Below are 16,939 nucleotides of genomic sequence, written 5' to 3'. Positions count from 1 at the left end.
TCCCAAACTTCATCTATGTACATATGTACTTATATCTAATGCGAACATATCCAATAGAGTTTCCGATTCTCTTTTTGATGTTTGATTAATGTGAGAAAAACAAACCGCTCTCCCCTTTAGATTTCGATATACACAAGAGTTTTTCCATAACAAAACCCCTTTTTGGAAACTCTTTTCAATGTGGGATCAGTCACCAAATTATGAATGAAATTTTGAGCTTAGAATGCTTTTTAGAATTCTTAAAAGATAATTATAAACTTCTATTCAATCCAAGATTAATAAAGGGTAAATTCAAAGTCGTCAGCTAACTTGTCGATAGGAAATTGATTTCTTTTTTTTGATTAATTACTGGTGATATTCAAATATTCGAGTGTGTGTGGAAATATTCTTAATATTTAATTCTTTTTTTTTTCGTTTTACGTTTTGTGTGGATTTCAGTTCATCATAATTTCATGCTTTGTTTATTTAAGCAGAAAGATTAAGTTAAGCTTGGTTTTTTACATTTTTCGTATTTCTTTGGTGAATTAATTAAGTTGTTGTTTGATTGGCAAGGTAAGTCTTTGCCTTTGGTTAGTTAATGTTATGTAGGGTTTGGGTTTTTTTTTTTTTCCATTTTTACGGTAGCTAAAACAAAAACCAGTGTGTGTGTGTGTGTTTGTGTTGACTGGGTTGACAAGTTCGAGTACAAACTCATTCTTAGTCTTTTTTGATTCAGTTCTCAGTTTCTCAAATTCTCATCTGCCAGAGAAGAGTTAGAAGATTTTCATATGTTGTGTGTAGGAAAGCAACAATCTGAAGAATGTTTGGGCGAGCTGGTTTCACTTGTTTTGCACTCGATATCGACGAGGCTGGCTGACTGGGCCCAAAGCCAAAAGCCGGCTAAGACAATCTGGCACTGGCTGGTTGGCTGGCTGGCTGGCTTTGGCACTGGGCACTTGTTGCGCTCACAACAACCTCAGCTCATTAAGCACGAGTTGGCGCTCTCTCTCTCTCTCTGTCTCTCTGCCATGGGTTTGAGTTTTTGGTCGGAAATCGTGTTGAGTTTCACAGCTTCGACTTTAGTCGACTTTCAGACGTGATCGTGTTCACTTGGTCTTGGGGCTCTAAACAAGCCAAAAAAAAAAAAAAAAAAAAAAAAAAACCAAGCAAATTATATATAATACCTGAGACCCATATTAAACGAAAGTGCGCCGTGTACGCGATCTCCCGAAACGTATTTACGAACTGGCCAGTGCCTCCATATCCCCCCCTTGTCCTCGTCTACCGTTTAGCAACTCTAATTTATATATGGCTAACATATATTGTCTTTGGAAAAAAATAACTTCCTAACGATTCGACAATCAACTGGCACGTTCAATTTAACCTACACACACATCTAGAGAATTAGAGAAAGAGAGTGAGAGGAAGAGATATACAAAAAAAAAAAAAAAAAAAAACAAGTACAACAAATCGTGATAAATTTTTGATTTTAAATTCAATTGTGCAAACTGATTTATTTCGGACATTTGCCAAATTTTTCGATTGTGTGTGTCTTTCAGTCTTTTTATCTAATTAAAATTTGCCTTGCATCCAAAATAAAAAAAAACTCCACTTCGATAAACGAAACGACAACAACAACAACAACAACAACATCATCATCATCAAACGAACGATATATGTGAGAGTGTGTGTGTCACCCCCTAATGAGTTGTTTACATACGATAATACTATATAATATATATACATATATGTATGTGTATACTGTATACAAATAATATGAATATTTGTAATTAGAACTGCGCAAATTTATCTGTTACCTTTTTGTTTTGAGGTAAGACATCCCCCATTCCCCCTTGTCCATCCATATTTGGTTTACTATGCTAATGCATCTAAATAGTTTTACAGGGTGTTTCATTTTAACTAAAAGTTACCAAAAAAAATTTAAATAATTCATCATAATAACTTTAACTTTTGATTGAGACATTGATGGACAAATTTCAAGAACATTATTTAGTATTTTTTATAAATATCATTTGATCTACAAATATCAAAAAGTCCTTTAAATTTTTTCAGTTTTTCTATATAGAAATCTACTTTTGAATTCAAAAGTAATCTAAGTAAAATGACTTTTCTTTTAGTTAATATTTAGCGGTTGATCCCCCATAAAAAAGATCATCTTTCTGACATTTAACATGAATTATAGTTTAGTACTTATATTTATATAAAAAGAATGTTAGTGGAAATTTAGTATTGGGTTTTTTGCTTCTTTATGTGAAATATTGAAAAATAAAAAATATTGTAAAACCTATAAAATAACTTGTAAATAATAAACCAGACAAAGATCAAAGTTTAAAGTCTTAATACAAACAATGTCAATCAGTTATATTAATTTATTACCAATTTCCAGCAACAGTTAGCATAGTGAAACTGTAATGATGACTTAAATGAACACATACAGCTTAAAACGACCCGGAAAAACGATTAAACATCGCATAATAAGTAGTTTACAAAAATTGTTTTCTCAATTTGCTCAAGTATGTCGAAAATTATTCATAAACATAAAAAAGTCAATAAATCTTTAAGTTTTGGTGTCATTAGTTTTAGGAACACCATATTTTCATGCTAACAACAGATTTTTGCATTTAAACTTTATAGAAACTGTTATGCATTATTTCCTTATATATTCAAAAAAATATTTAAAATGACAAAAAAAGTTTTTTAAAACAAGATATGGAAATGCAGCAACAAAAACAACTAATCCTAAGGATCTTCGTGTATTTTAAAGGAGTTCCATATCTTAAGTCAGATCTTGAATACAATTGGTGCCCTAAGTTTAAACATGTTCACAAATATAGAATCGAATACAAATAAAAATCAAATGGAAAACAAGAAAGTTGTCCTTGATCTAATGAAGCCAAACGGTTTTACCCAATTCACCAATTTCATCGTTTGGAATTAGATCTTGGCCGATTAGAACCGATCTTTAAAATCTTACATCCAAATAGAAATCAATCTATGCGAATCTTACCTATAAAAGACGATCTAAGACATAACGATCTTACCTATTGAAATCAAAATAAACCACACTTACGGCAGCCGATCTAAGACGATCTTAAGCTATAGGAGCCGAACTTCGACAAAAAGATCTTAAAAAAAGAGACCGATGTTAACTGATTTCACTTATGTGAATCGATTGTAACGAAGAAAAACATAGGGAAGCCATATCAAACCGATATGGATGGATATGCGGAATCGATTTTACCTTTGGAAATTTATCGAGCTGATCTGTAAACAATATACAAAGAAGTTTTCTTTTAAGAATCATGAAATATTTATTTTTAGTATTCAATATCTAAATAATATTCTTGAAATTTGTCATCGCTCTAAACATTGCAACAAAATAAAATGAAACATCCTAATGTATATATACATATATATAAATATTTATATAGTCAGGCGGTAAAACGCTTTTACTCTTTTTTCTACTAAAAAAACAATAAACATTTTAAAATTAATGACATTTTTTCTGCTGTGTTTTGAATAATTCAATTTCTTTCTCTTGCTCACCTAATCTGGCTATTGATCTTGAATTTAATATTAAAAATAAAAAAAAAGCTTGGCCCAGTTACACACTTACATACAAATAGATATACAAACAAATTGCGTAGGTGTATAGGTGGGCACACACTGACACTCTGTGATGACTCACACAACAACAAAATGACGTTAGAAGTTTCTAATAAAATAAAATATTAGATTAGTATTTACTCAATTAACTTGTTAAACCTTTTCATCTTCAACTCTGCCCCTCCTAATTGGAGTAATTTCTATTGGTTTAGGTTCAAAAAAGGTCTCGAATGGGTTTTTTTTTTTGTCTATTGCCACTTTCTTTCTAGCTTTTTAACCTTTGTGAGCTCTCTAACAAAGAGATACAAATGCAAATTAATAATTCATTCGTTAATTTTTTTGATATGCCTTTTGTTAATCCATCTTTAGAGCGGAAATGGAATTTTGAAGGTCTAACTAAATAAAATAATATGACTTAAAGCCATATATGATTTACAATATGATAGATCATTTGTTGCTTTTTCAAAAAACCAACTTGAGTTAGTTGAGTGAAAGTTTTTTTTTTTTGGCAAACAAATTCAAAGAATTGGTTCTGACAAATTAGCAATGCTAAATAGAATGGACCAAGAATTCGGTTTAATTTTCAAGAAATTTTAATACTTGCTTGTTAATTTATGCTCATCGATTACTAATTTTGTATTCAGGTCGAAAACATCCAAGGAAACCTAGAGTTCTTAATTCTAATTCTGTTTTACATATCTTAATGAGTTTGGAAAAAACAAAATTTATATTTTCTGGTCGAATATAAAAAAAACATACAAAATGGAGTGGAAAAAAATTCAAAAATCTTTAGTCGATATTATTAATCATCCAGCTGTGGGATATGCAAGTATCGTTATTGTTATTGCCGGGGACTGTCTGGCTTTGGCTAATATGTTGCCAAAACATTCTCTATATCTATCACGTCCTTTTCATGGCTGGAGGAATAAAGGAAAAAAGAAAGCTCTAACTAAAAACTCTGAGGTCAAGCAGGAGGAATCTGTGCAAATTGCGGAATCAGTTCAAAACTAATTTGTTTTTTTTTTTTTTTCATCCACATTTTGTGATGTTTGAATGTGTTTTGGTTTAATTTAATTTTGTTTCTCAAGCACATGCAATCTGTTTTATTGCAAAAGTTTTCTGTATGTGTGGGAGTTGTTTTATTGTCTGATCTTTTTTGTGACCAAACTTAACCTTGGTAAGAGCTTCAATGCCAATGCCAAAATGACGTCAGGTTTAGTTAGTTTTTTTTTTTTTTTTTTTTTTTTTTTTTTATACGTGTGTTCTGCCGTCTGGCAGTTAAACACCTCATTTTGCTTAAGGTCCTGGACTCGGCGTTCTCCTCTCTCAAATGGCAAATTAACTCTCGATGCACACACACAATTTTTTTTGGATTTTTCGTTTTTGAGCTCATTAAGGTGAACAAAAAAAAAAAACGTTTTTTAACAAACGACGATCAGTGTCTGGAAATAAACGTCAATTTAAACACAAACCTGTGCCAACGATGCTGAAAAAAAAAAAAATAAAATCGAAAAAAATTCTCAAAAAGCCAGTTTGTTTTTTTTGTCTCGTTTTTTGGGTTGATGTGGCCAAAAAAGGTCTATAGCCTTGCCGGGCTTTATTTTTTTTTTTTTTTTGTATTTATGCAGTCCTACGGCTGGTTTCGTTTGCTGTTGTCCGTTTTTGGTGTGCATGCGTTGTCTTCAAGGATGATAATGATGATGATGATCATGTGCATAAGGCAATCTTCCTGCTCTTTTGTGACTCAAAAGCACTGCCGACTACTACTTTAATACACCCACCCGACAAATGTTTACAAATTAGTCACTGAAGCACATCAAAAGTTGCGACATTTCGCACAAGAACTAATGCTAAATGCATTCAAATATTGACTTGGCATTAAAGGAAAACAAAAAACAAAAACTACAAATAAAATATTTTTGTGAATAGACTCATTAAAATTCCCACCAAACCCATACAACAGAGAGAGGTATGACCTTACCCCCTTTATCTTAGCTATACCTAAAGCTAACCTAATCATAGAGAGGTGAAAACAAAAAAAAAAATAGGTGCGAGAGATTGCTCATCGATGATCGGCCCAGACCCAGACCCCAAGTCAAACACACATTCACTTTAAAAGCTTGTGTGCAGCTTTAATTGCCCAAGGGGGGAGCTCGATCCACCAATATATATATATATATATGTATGTTGTCTTGTCTTGATGGCTGTCAAAGTGGCGCAATCGGGACTGTGTGTGTGTGTGTGTGTTTGAGTGGAATGGAGTGTTGATTTAAGCCGCACTGTTAACAAATTATTTGATTTATAAGCATTGTGGCATTGGAGCGGAAGTTGAACCGCGGGAATCAATTGGCTAAAACGGTAAATGGGCATACGACACATTATAATAGTTGCTCTCGCACGGAAGTACTTGAAGATTGTATACAATCAGCCAGACTGAGGCTAGCTAGCCGACTAACCACCACTTGGCCACGCTCATTTGGCTTAAAAATTTTGATCAAATTAATAGGGTTGACCTTTCCTAAAAGTGTATCAAATGACAAACAAAAAGCAAAAAAAAAAAAAAAAAAAAAAGGGGCAGGTGCAATTTGATGCCCTGGGAAAGAGTTTAAACTAACCGTAAAAAAAAAATATACTCCTTCTCTCATGGCTCCTATCTTATGTTGGTCTCCTTTTTAAAGAACAAGTCCTCTTTGTTTTATTGTAATTTAATTTTTTATGTTTCTTTTAACTGGGAGCAATAAAAAATAATTCAAAAGTTTTGAATTGGTTTCTGTTTTGTTGTTTTCTTTTGCTGCTCTTTGCTAAAGGGTATATTCATTTTGGACAATGGCAAACTTCGCATAGAACGAAGCATTTTCGATAGGAGATATAATAATAAAAGGGTTGAGTATTGATAAACCACCCTGTGAAGGTTTAATATAGAAAACCCCTTCCATTTGTCTTGTTTTACCCAAAACTGAAATTTTGTATAGTTTAAACTTTAAAGACATCTATCGGTCATCTATATTATAAACGGTCAAAAAACTAAGTTTTAGATCTAAACTTTCATAAATTTTAAAGCGATTGTTATAAGAGTTTATATTTGTCTTTAAGAATATCATTCTTGTTAACAACTTTTCAAAACTTCATTTGAATCGGACAAGTATATTATAAAGAGTCCGTAAGATGATACGGTTTTAACTGATTTTTATAATTAATAATTACATTAATAACGAGTCTTTCAAATGTATCTTAATAATTGTTCAATATCTTGTATAAAAGTGCATCTGCAACAATTATTCATTATTCAAAAGGATCAATAGGTGAAAAATCATAAGCTTTCAAGTGATTGTAATAGAACTCAATAGCTTTCTTATTCTGTGCCAAACTAACTGGACTAACTGGATCATCAGTGATGTTTTAGACTCAATAATTATCATAATTATCGGACGACTACTATATTAGTTACTTCCCTTAGGAACGATAACTATATAACACATATTATAGAATAAATCTTTAAAAAATTTTGTATAACTTTTCAAGCCTTCGGGCGATTATTATATACTTGAGCTTGACACTTAAACTAGCCTATTAGTTAGTTAAAATATTGCCATAGTCGGACGACTATTACACATAAATATCTGGGATTAGGATTAAGTTGTCCCTCTTTTAGAGCGACTTCTAAAAAAACTATTCTTACTACGATCCTTTTAGCTCCCATGCTAGGGTATCTAAACTCCGGTTTGCCTAAAAGTTAGCTCGTTGTTCTGTATTTTGGGTTCTTTTTTGGGCGTGAGTTAACCGAAAATGCTTTCAATGAAGTCATTAAATTGATGTATTGGCCGATAGTTTCGCCGCTTTGGGCTGTCTCAAAACAAAAACTTTGCTTTCATCTTGAGCCAATTATGTATTTCTAAGAATTGCCATAGATATTGAACAACAGGCCACACATAACAAGGCGATTTCAGGTTGAGAAACCCTTTTTCTTTCTATCGCTCTAAAATCTAAATATTTATTGTTGATGATGGTCATAACTTTTTAAATGCTTGTAACCACGTTCTTCTCTGCGTTCACTTGTGTAATGTGAGATCCTCATTAACTTTAATTTTTTTTTTTTTTTGATATTTGTAACGCTTTCATAACAATAATGTCCCAAAATTGCCCATCGAGAGACAAGGCATTACTCAATTTGACAATCTCCCTCCCTCCCTGTATACGGCCCATGTCGAAAGCTAACACAAAAAGTTATATATATTTTGTATGCCACTCAGCGATCGACTGAATTTTGTGACTTTGATTCGCGGTCAATAACATTTTGTGTTTGATTGAAGTGGAAATATTTGAACTGCATATCAATGAATCAGAGACTGAAACACTTCCCCTTCCAAGTCGATTGGTTAAATAAGGATTCTCTCATTTGTCATTGCTCAATATTAATATTGGAAAAGAAAATGAAAACAAAAAACTGAAAATTTGCATAAATTTGCACTACCGCTATATCCCCGGTATTGGCCATTAATTACCCCGGTAGAGAGCAGCGGCAATGGCCAAAAACAAAAAAGTGAAACTCTGTGTAAAGTATGTATCTTATGCAAGGCGGAAGATGATGATGTTGTTGCCGTTGCTTTTTGTTGTTGTTGTTGCATGCACCATGATTATGACATGTACCTACAGACCCCAAAAAGTGATGCCTCTTAGCTGACTTAGCACATCGCGTGCAAACTTGCCTACATTTTTGCCCTTTTTTTTGTTTTCTTCTTTTCTTTGTGACCTTTGTGTCTTGCCGGAAATGTGAGAGAGTCTTTTAGTGAGTAAATTTCTGGTGGCGATAGGAAAGGAGGGGGAGGCCACTGTCTGGTATTGAGAACACAATAATTGTGCACAATTGTCGATTAATTTAATTGATAAATGAAATGAGAAATGAACGCTAAAGGGCTAACTATCTAGCTAGCTAACAACAGGTAGGCGTGCATGACGACGCGCGTTTTTTCCCCTCAAGATTTCATTTCACAGTGATCGATCGATCGATCTACTGGCTTTGAGTGTCTATATCTCTGTCTGTCTGTCTATTTGTATGGCTGTATGTGTGTGTGTACATTTCTATTCGATTTGCTGCCTAATTGATTTCCGCGCAGGTTAAAAGTCACACACACACACACACACACAGTGAAAAAATGGCACACTCAACTCGACTCTCGACATCATTTCGAAACACTAAACTCCATTTAATGATGGAAAAAGTGAAATTTTTTAGTGTTTTTTTGCATTGCTGTCTGCCTGTGGTGAGGTAGTATATGATGAATTTTTTTTTTCTTTCTTTCTGTAGTTTTAAATTGATTTACATTTTTTAGTTATTGCCCCGCATAATTTGCTGCATAAGGAAAACACAATTTTTGTTGTTGGGTTTTTTTTTTTTTTGGTTTTGTTTTTGCAATGTAATGCCGCTGAGATTAACCTTCTAACATACATAATAAACTAAAATATGTATGTGTAGTCGGGGCCCCAACTCGAAGAGAAGAAAGAAAAACAAATAAATGTGGCGGCGTGTTTGCTTCCTAGACAAACACACACACACACACACACTATTATAGCCCATATCTATAGCCTCCTATGTAGGCAGTAAGCTACAGTTTAGTTGGCTAACAAAGCGTGAAAACGACAGTGCGCCACAATGGTCAGGGCAGGGACGGCCAAGTTAAAAAAAAAAAAAAAAAAAAAATATTGAAAGGCCGGACACTGGGCAAGCAAAAATCTTAAAATACAATAATAACAATAAAAACGATGACAAACAATAAGCTAGCTAGAAGTAAGTCTATGGGTCTCTCTGTGTAGAGATGGGAACGTGACTTGGGAAAGTCAAGCTATAAGTCTAAATAACAACAACGTTTCACTATATGTATGTAAATGTATGTAGGTTTCTCTCTATGTATTGCAGACTAATCTGAGTTCAACTTGAAAGTTTGCTTCTTTTTTTTTTGTGGTTAGTCGTCACCATTAATCAATCTAGTAGTTAAATGTTAGGAAGTTCAACCGTAAACTATTAGATGTGTAACGAATTTTTGTTTAATTATTGAACCTTTTAAAAATTAACACTACATGGCAACACTTTTCTCAATGAAGTGGTGCATTGAATTAAAAGTACATAGTAGTAAATTTTAGGAAATGCTTACAAATCGAAGTATACAAATACATACAAAGTAATTGCCTGGTGAGAAGAACTTTTAATTGATTAAATGTTTCAATGCAAAGTGTTTGAATTAGGTGTCCATCCCATTCTTATGGTTTTATTTAATTATAACTCACAACTAGTTTTAGAGTTGTAAGAATGGTAAGGTTAAGGTAAGGGTTAAGAAGTCTCCTCATCATAAAATGAATAGATTTAAATTTCTTAGAATCTTAAATAAAAAAGTACTTTTAAGACGAATATTTTTGTTTTAAGCGAGTATTTTGGTCATTGCAGTTCTTTAACCTTAATCATGATGTTTTCGCGAATTTCCGTTTGCTGACATATTGATTAAAAACTTGATTTACTTTTTAAGTTACTTGAACTAACTTATTTATGTTTAGTGTAACTAAATAGTGTTGAAGTCTATTTTTCAATTTTCACTTAACTTGTAATTCACAAATAGTTTTAACATTGAAAAAGTGGATAGTCTTTGCATTAGATGGTCTTCTGGTATTAAAATTTAGTTTTATATAGAGACAATTTGGTCAAATTTTAAAACTGATTTGAAGTTGGGTAATATTTAATAAAATAAGTTCCTAGAATACTTCTGACAAATAGAAATGACTATTTTGAAGCTGGGAGTAGTGGAGAATAGTCTTCAATAAGTCTTTCCACAAACATTATCTAACTCTCCGTTTATTTTTGATCTAAAAATATTTAAATCTATTTTATAAAGAAGATTTTGACTAAAGAATTTTTATAATTTTGCACTGGGTAGATTTCCTCTTAAAAATAATGACAAAAGGTGGTATACCAACTGCTTGTTTGTTATAGAAAATTAACTACTAAAGTTTTCCCATTCAAATAGTCAAATTTAGCAACTTGAAAATTACTTAAAGACTAAATCTAATTAACTTTTAAAACCTGTTTAAGTAAAAACTTATAAAAACAGTTATAATTTTTGGAATTGTTTTGAAGAAATTGATTTTCTTTAATGAAACTAGCTTTTGTCCAATTAATTTAATGTTTGCACCGAGTGCACTCTGACATTTGTTAGGCCAATAAATTGTTTAAAGGTAATGTTTTTTACCAAATAGCATTTTAATAGTTGCTGAGACATTTAAATTGTTTATATAAGAAATAAATTTTTATATATTTTTTTTGTTTTTGCTTCCGATGACGTTTATTTTTATAGTTTTGTGATTTTTTACGAATAGATTAATAGTAAAAATGTTATTGTTTTCAATTTATAATCAAAATGTTATAAAGTTACGAAAACATTTTTAATTTAACTAAAAACACTCTCCTTAAAATTTATATGTTGGTAATAGATACAGTTGTAGCTAATTGTCTATACTTCGAAAAGATACTTTCAATTCAATGACCGTAATTATTTAATCTTTTATTCAATTTAAGAGAGTAATGAAATGTATTTTTCCATATTGAAATGGGAAATCTGAGGAAAAACGGACCGTTTTCACTTTCAAAGCATTTAATCTCTGTATATTTTATTCATATTGTTCAGTTCATTGCCATTAATTGTGAAATTCTAAACGCAAAATGTGTTTTTGTCCATCTCTAGCGGAACTGGTATTGAAATGACATTTGTATAAATGACTAAGTGTGGGTGGTTTTGCCACACAGTGGTTATTGCTGGTGGGTGGGGGTTTTGGAGTCATCTTGTGATTGTCATCATCTTTAGAAAATGTCTACGAAACAGAACAGATATATGTACATATAGCAACAATGTATATATATGTATGTGTATAAACATACATTTATGTGACTCTCTAAATGGGGAGTAGCAATTACTAATTTCCTTAGTAAAAACGCTTAGAATCGAAGGGAATTTAGTTGTAAAAATTGACAATGCTTAAGCCTTGGCATAGAGGGCCGCCTGCTGCGGCTTGTTGCTCTTTGGTCTTTATGTCTCAAGCGACTTGAGAATCAAAGAGAATAGAGAATGCAAAGAGGAAAACAGAGATAGCAGGGGGAACGAAACGAGAGAAAGACTAAGTCGGCGCGCGCTCTGGCTTGTCTGGTCTGGGGCAATGGTCCAATGGTCCATTGGTCCTCTTGTGTCTGGGGTATTGCACATTCACTCACAGATGCCTAAGCATAGATATCGAAATGCAATTAAGTATTTGCCAAGTCGGCAAGGATGAGGCGACCAGTTCGAGGGATCGAACTAGCTAGCTAGTTCTGGCAAGCGAACGAGCGAGCGCCACCAACAAAGCGGCGGCGGTGGTGGTGACGGTGACGGTGGCACGCATGGAAAAATGCTAACCGCTAGACAGAAACTCCACTCCATTCTATAGAGGAGTTGTAGTCGTTGTCCATCGGGAGCCGTCGCCGCCGCCGCCAGTCAGCCGATCTCTTTGCATAACTTTGACTTTGAATTTGGCCTCGGGGCTTGGTCAATACTTACAAATTGGACTACACCTTCATTTTCACTTCCATTTCCATGGAGTTCTGGGGATTCAATGGGCCTGGAAACTGAGAAAGGCTGAACCCAGAGGTCAGCTCTGAGAACACACGCAAAGTTTGTTTGCTTTTTGCTTTGTCTATCCGTCTGTCTATTAGTCTGTATGTGTGTGTGCCCACTTTTGGTTTCACTTAGGCCTAAGAATTCTACTGGGTTGGGTCTGGGCGTCTTGACTCTGGGTCTATTATCATTACTATATGTATATATGTAGTATGCCATGTTAAAGTTCAAGTTCAAAATCATTATTGTTCTTTTGTTTTATAGCAGATTGCGTTAGTTATTTTGTTTTGTGTATGTTTTGCGTATAATTTGTCATAATTCTCAGTGAGGGATGAAAATTAGAGTGAAAAAAAGGGGTAAATTGCAGGTAAAGTGACTTTTTATTTTAATTGAAAGCACTGTACAACTTCTTTCCGACGAATTCAAAAACAAAACTAAGACCGACTTAACTCTACTCCCAACTCTCTCTCCCTCACTCTCTGTGAAATCCAAGGTCCATGCGAAGCGCTACAAATTTTATGTTTATTACACCTTAATAATGCGTGTTTACAAACAAATCACGTTCATGGCGCAATCAACGCTCAGCAATCGGCATCGGGCATCGGCATCGGCATCTTGGCCATAACATGCGCATAAGCGCCCTGGACTCCAACTCCAACTTTAACTTCAAACTGGCCATTGCCAGTTGGCAATGCTCTGAACTGTGACTAGTCAGCTTCCCATCAACGTCAGAGCGCACGCATGCGCACTCAAATTATATGGTAAAGGATTTTTATTGGCAGCTTGCAGCGCTTCGTCCTCATCGCAAAAAGGCCCGCAATGATCCACCAAGAGACCCACAGAAAACCCTTGCCCCAAACGAAAACCATCTCTCCTGCGCCTAGCAGACGTCGCCATTGATGTCTAGCCGAGAGAGACGGTTGTGTGCTTGTTAGAGTGGAAAGCACCACTGACTGTTGACCATGGCTTTGATTTTTTTCTCCTTTTTTTTTATTTGTAAGTAAGCCAGTAAGTGAATGAGCACGGCGGGGTCCCTACGATCCTCTCGATCCTCTCTCTCTCTCGCTGTCTTTGTCCATTCGTCCAGGTGCCATAATAGACATGCATTTTCTACACATTACAGCGCGCTCCCTCGTTTCTTGTTTGCTTCTTTTTGGGTGGGTGCGTGTCTGTCTTTGGGTCTTTTTCCACCTCTCTCTTTCTACTCCTTCTTCACCCACCGCGGTGTGGTGCAGAGCAGCAACTCGAAGTGTGTCCTCGGGCATAATGCATTGTTTAAATAGAGTTTCGATGTATTCAAATATGAATATTATCGCATTTGCTTAATCGCCAGTAATATTTCTAAGGACCACGCCCATGTTATTCGCTCCTAGCTGCTAGCTGATTTGTGACAATGGCTAGACGAATGAATATGTATATACATACATACGTTTACATATACAAGTCCATGGCCTTAAAGAGATGTTTTCCACTTTGTTTCTTCTTATTAATATTATAATAAAATTCTTGATTATTTCTTTAACTGCCAAGCACTTCTTATCATAATAATTCATTGGCAAAGAGATAAAAATTTTATATATTCCCTAGTTATTGAATTTGATTTCAACATTTAACACTTCACTTTAGCTATATTATGACAATAATTGCCTAATAATTAGTAAATAATTTTACTTTTTAAGAGACATAACTGTTCTTTTATAAAACCAAAAATTTTACTCGTTACTTATTAAATCTTTGGATGGGCTTTATTATTTAACTCTTTCTTCTAGCCAACCTTTGACAGTAAAAAGAGAATAGAGCATAAAGAGATCAATGATTAAGACAGATTTTAAGTTTTTGCGACTATTTTTAATCAATGATTTTATACATCTAATCTGTTATAATGCTAAGACAGTGACTCTCTTCTAAAGAGGATTTTTTTGATTGTGTCATCAAATTAACTTAGTACTCGTTACTTTTGTTGAGTGCCTCAATCGTTCAACTTAATCCCCGACCGCTAGTTAGTTATAAACTTTGATTTTAACTTTCAATTTGCATTTAATATTATTTATCTAAAGTATAATATTAATAGATATTGACAGTCGAATAAGAAATTTACTAGTTTTATTAATTCTCTCGCTACTTTTTATAAATGTCTCAAACATTCTTAATGTCTAGTTTCAGACGAGAAGATTTTTGTCGCTATAAATATTGATAATAATCAGAAAAATATGTTCTTCTAGTATTATAAATTTAACTCGCTATTCGTTACCTATTGGATTCTGCGTATTCTGTTTCTCAGCTCTTTAACCTACATTTACATCTTAGTTATTACATTCGATCTAAATATAAGTCACTTCCTGCTGACCAATTGAAACTTTGATTAAATTTTAATAACACTTTCTCTCACACTTGCATGTGAACTGATCATAAATTCAAACCTTAAACGAACCCAAACAAAAACAAAACTAAATAAACTTAACGAGTAACTAGATAACGAGCCATGAAACATAACTCAAGCTATAATAATAAATAAAAAATATATAAAAACAAACCCAAAAACCAACCTACAACCCACAAACAACAACTACAACCAGATATAATTTAATATCAAATAACTATAACAAATAACCCAAATAAAAGCTACAAGATTTTGTGGATTTTTTTGTTTAAGGAATTATTATTTCTTTTTGCAGCCAAACGAAACAAAAAAAAAAGGCCATTTAATATATTTTTTTTGTCGATTTAAATGGCAAACAGGCAACAAAATACGACTATGATATAAATTAGGAGAGAGAAGACAGTCAAACAGAGTGAGAGAGAGAGAGAGTGAGACAGTGAGAAAAACAGACAGAGAGAGAGAGAGAGTGTGTGTGAGAGAGAAAGAAAGAGTGAGACAAAATGCCACAGCAGCAACTACCTGGAGCAACCACAACAACAACATCTGCAGCCGCAACAAATGGAGGACCACGTGTCAGCTTCAATCGAGATGTGCATGTGAAGCGCATAGGTCAGTGTGTAACCCCAACCAAAAACAAAAAAAGATATAACCCAAAAGATATAACCAACCAACACTCACATATGTCTAAAAACGTGCCGAGATGAGAGCCACTGAAGATACCTCCATCATTAACATTAATGACAAACTACGGCAAGAAAAACGAAGAAGCACAAAAAAAAAAACCTCATCAATAACAAGCGAGCAAAAAAGTAAAATTACTAACTATATACTTAGAAGCTGCCTCTGCCGACGCTGCTGACTAGGCCAATTTTGGTCAATAATCAATGAAGGCTAAGACAACCCACGCTCTTACACACACACACACACACACAATCACTCACACATTCATATAATTAACTTTGACTGAAACTTCTCAAGCCAATATATTCATTCATCAATTGCATAATTCAAGAGGGGTCCGTTCATTCCCATTGATGCGTTGAACAGAGAAACGAAACATAACGAAACGGAACAATTCTAGAATCGAACTCAAAGAACAAACGAGTGAGAAGAGATTGGAGAATTGAACGAGTGAAAACCTCGTGCCAAGTGGGCGAATTTATAAGAAAAAAAAAAAAAAAAAAATCAAAATAGCTAGAAACAATGCCGCCGCCTCAACAATAAAATGTAGTTTACCTTGAGAATGTGCTTACACATACAGTCAAAACAGTCCCCTATATTCATACATATATAAGTATATGAAATATCTGTGTCTATATATAAGTAGGAGATATTTTATAAGGCATTACAAGTCACACAAACTACTACTATGACTCTAGAGGGAATGATCATCATCATCATCATTAAGATGCTCTCGGACTAAGTCTGAATCTTGGGCAGAGATATCACCTTCCAGCTGTCCAGTTTTTAGATCTACTGCAGCTAGTTGCTGCTGCTGCTTCTGCTACTTTTGCTGTCTGTTTGTCTCCAGCTTCGACTATATTATTATTGTTATGATTATGTCTGGCAGCAGCAGCAACAACAACAACAACTAAGAAAGATTTATTTCATAGCTAGATGGAATTTATGGCGAGTGTCGTGACGTCGCCGCGAAATGAAGAAATTAAAAATTGATTATGACAAAAGCGGCACAAATGAAAATTATTTTTGTTTTTTTTTTTTTTTTACTTCTTCAATATCTTCTCAGTCTTGTTTCCCGCAACTTCTCGAATTCAAGCTATTTGCCCTCCTCCTTCTCCTCCTTGCAGGCCTCTGCGTATGTGACTTGCATGTCAGGTTTGTGGTCAGAGTCTTTTGTTTTTATACCCAGTAAATATTAACTTAAATGGGGTATATAACAGTTAAGGGAAACAATTGGGACTTATGTATGTGGCTTACATTGAAATCTATTTACATATTAATTTTCCAAGACTTTGTTAATGAATCTCTTCACCTTAGGAAGGAAAAGTTCAAACGAATATATCTACTCTACTCAAGCTTCTAAAATATTTACCATCTACCATGAAAGTTATTAACTTTCATATTAGGATATACCTTAAAATTCTCAATCCAGTCCTCTTGGTAACTTGTTTTAAGTAAAACAATGTCAACTTGCCAACCAATTTCACATAACACCCTTTGCTTACTTTCTATTCTTTTACCCATCAAGGGTATTTTTCAAGTCAACTCTCACTCACTATTGTTTGTTTCTATTTGTACGCAGCTGCCAAGTTGCATTTCCTTATGAACTCTTTGTGTGTGTGTGTGTGTGTGTCTCAATGGA

At 33.8% G+C, this 16,939-nt stretch overlaps 2 protein-coding genes across 2 annotated transcripts in view; both read left to right on the top strand.

Moving 5' to 3' along the window:
- The first annotated feature begins 1,079 nt into the window (after positions 1-1,079).
- blo (bloated) overlaps positions 1,080-16,939 on the top strand; it is a 28,705-nt gene continuing 12,845 nt past the window's right edge. Inside the window, exons 1-2 of the mRNA XM_068289716.1 lie at positions 1,080-1,810; positions 14,912-15,225. Of these exons, the coding sequence (XP_068145817.1) occupies positions 15,117-15,225 (109 nt within the window). The 5' untranslated portion in view covers positions 1,080-1,810; positions 14,912-15,116. The remainder of the gene's footprint in view (positions 1,811-14,911; positions 15,226-16,939) is intronic.
- LOC137577871 (uncharacterized) lies at positions 4,308-4,698 on the top strand. The gene has a single exon (XM_068291436.1). It carries the CDS (start codon positions 4,369-4,371, stop codon positions 4,615-4,617), a length of 249 nt encoding a protein of 82 aa, XP_068147537.1. The 5' UTR covers positions 4,308-4,368; the 3' UTR covers positions 4,618-4,698.

Source organism: Drosophila tropicalis, unplaced genomic scaffold (assembly GCF_018151085.1).
Source record: "Drosophila tropicalis isolate 14030-0801.00 unplaced genomic scaffold, ASM1815108v1 contig_593, whole genome shotgun sequence".
NCBI lineage: Eukaryota > Metazoa > Arthropoda > Insecta > Diptera > Drosophilidae > Drosophila > Drosophila tropicalis.
Note: the sequence above shows the minus strand (reverse complement) of the source record. Positions and strands in the feature narration are given on the sequence as shown.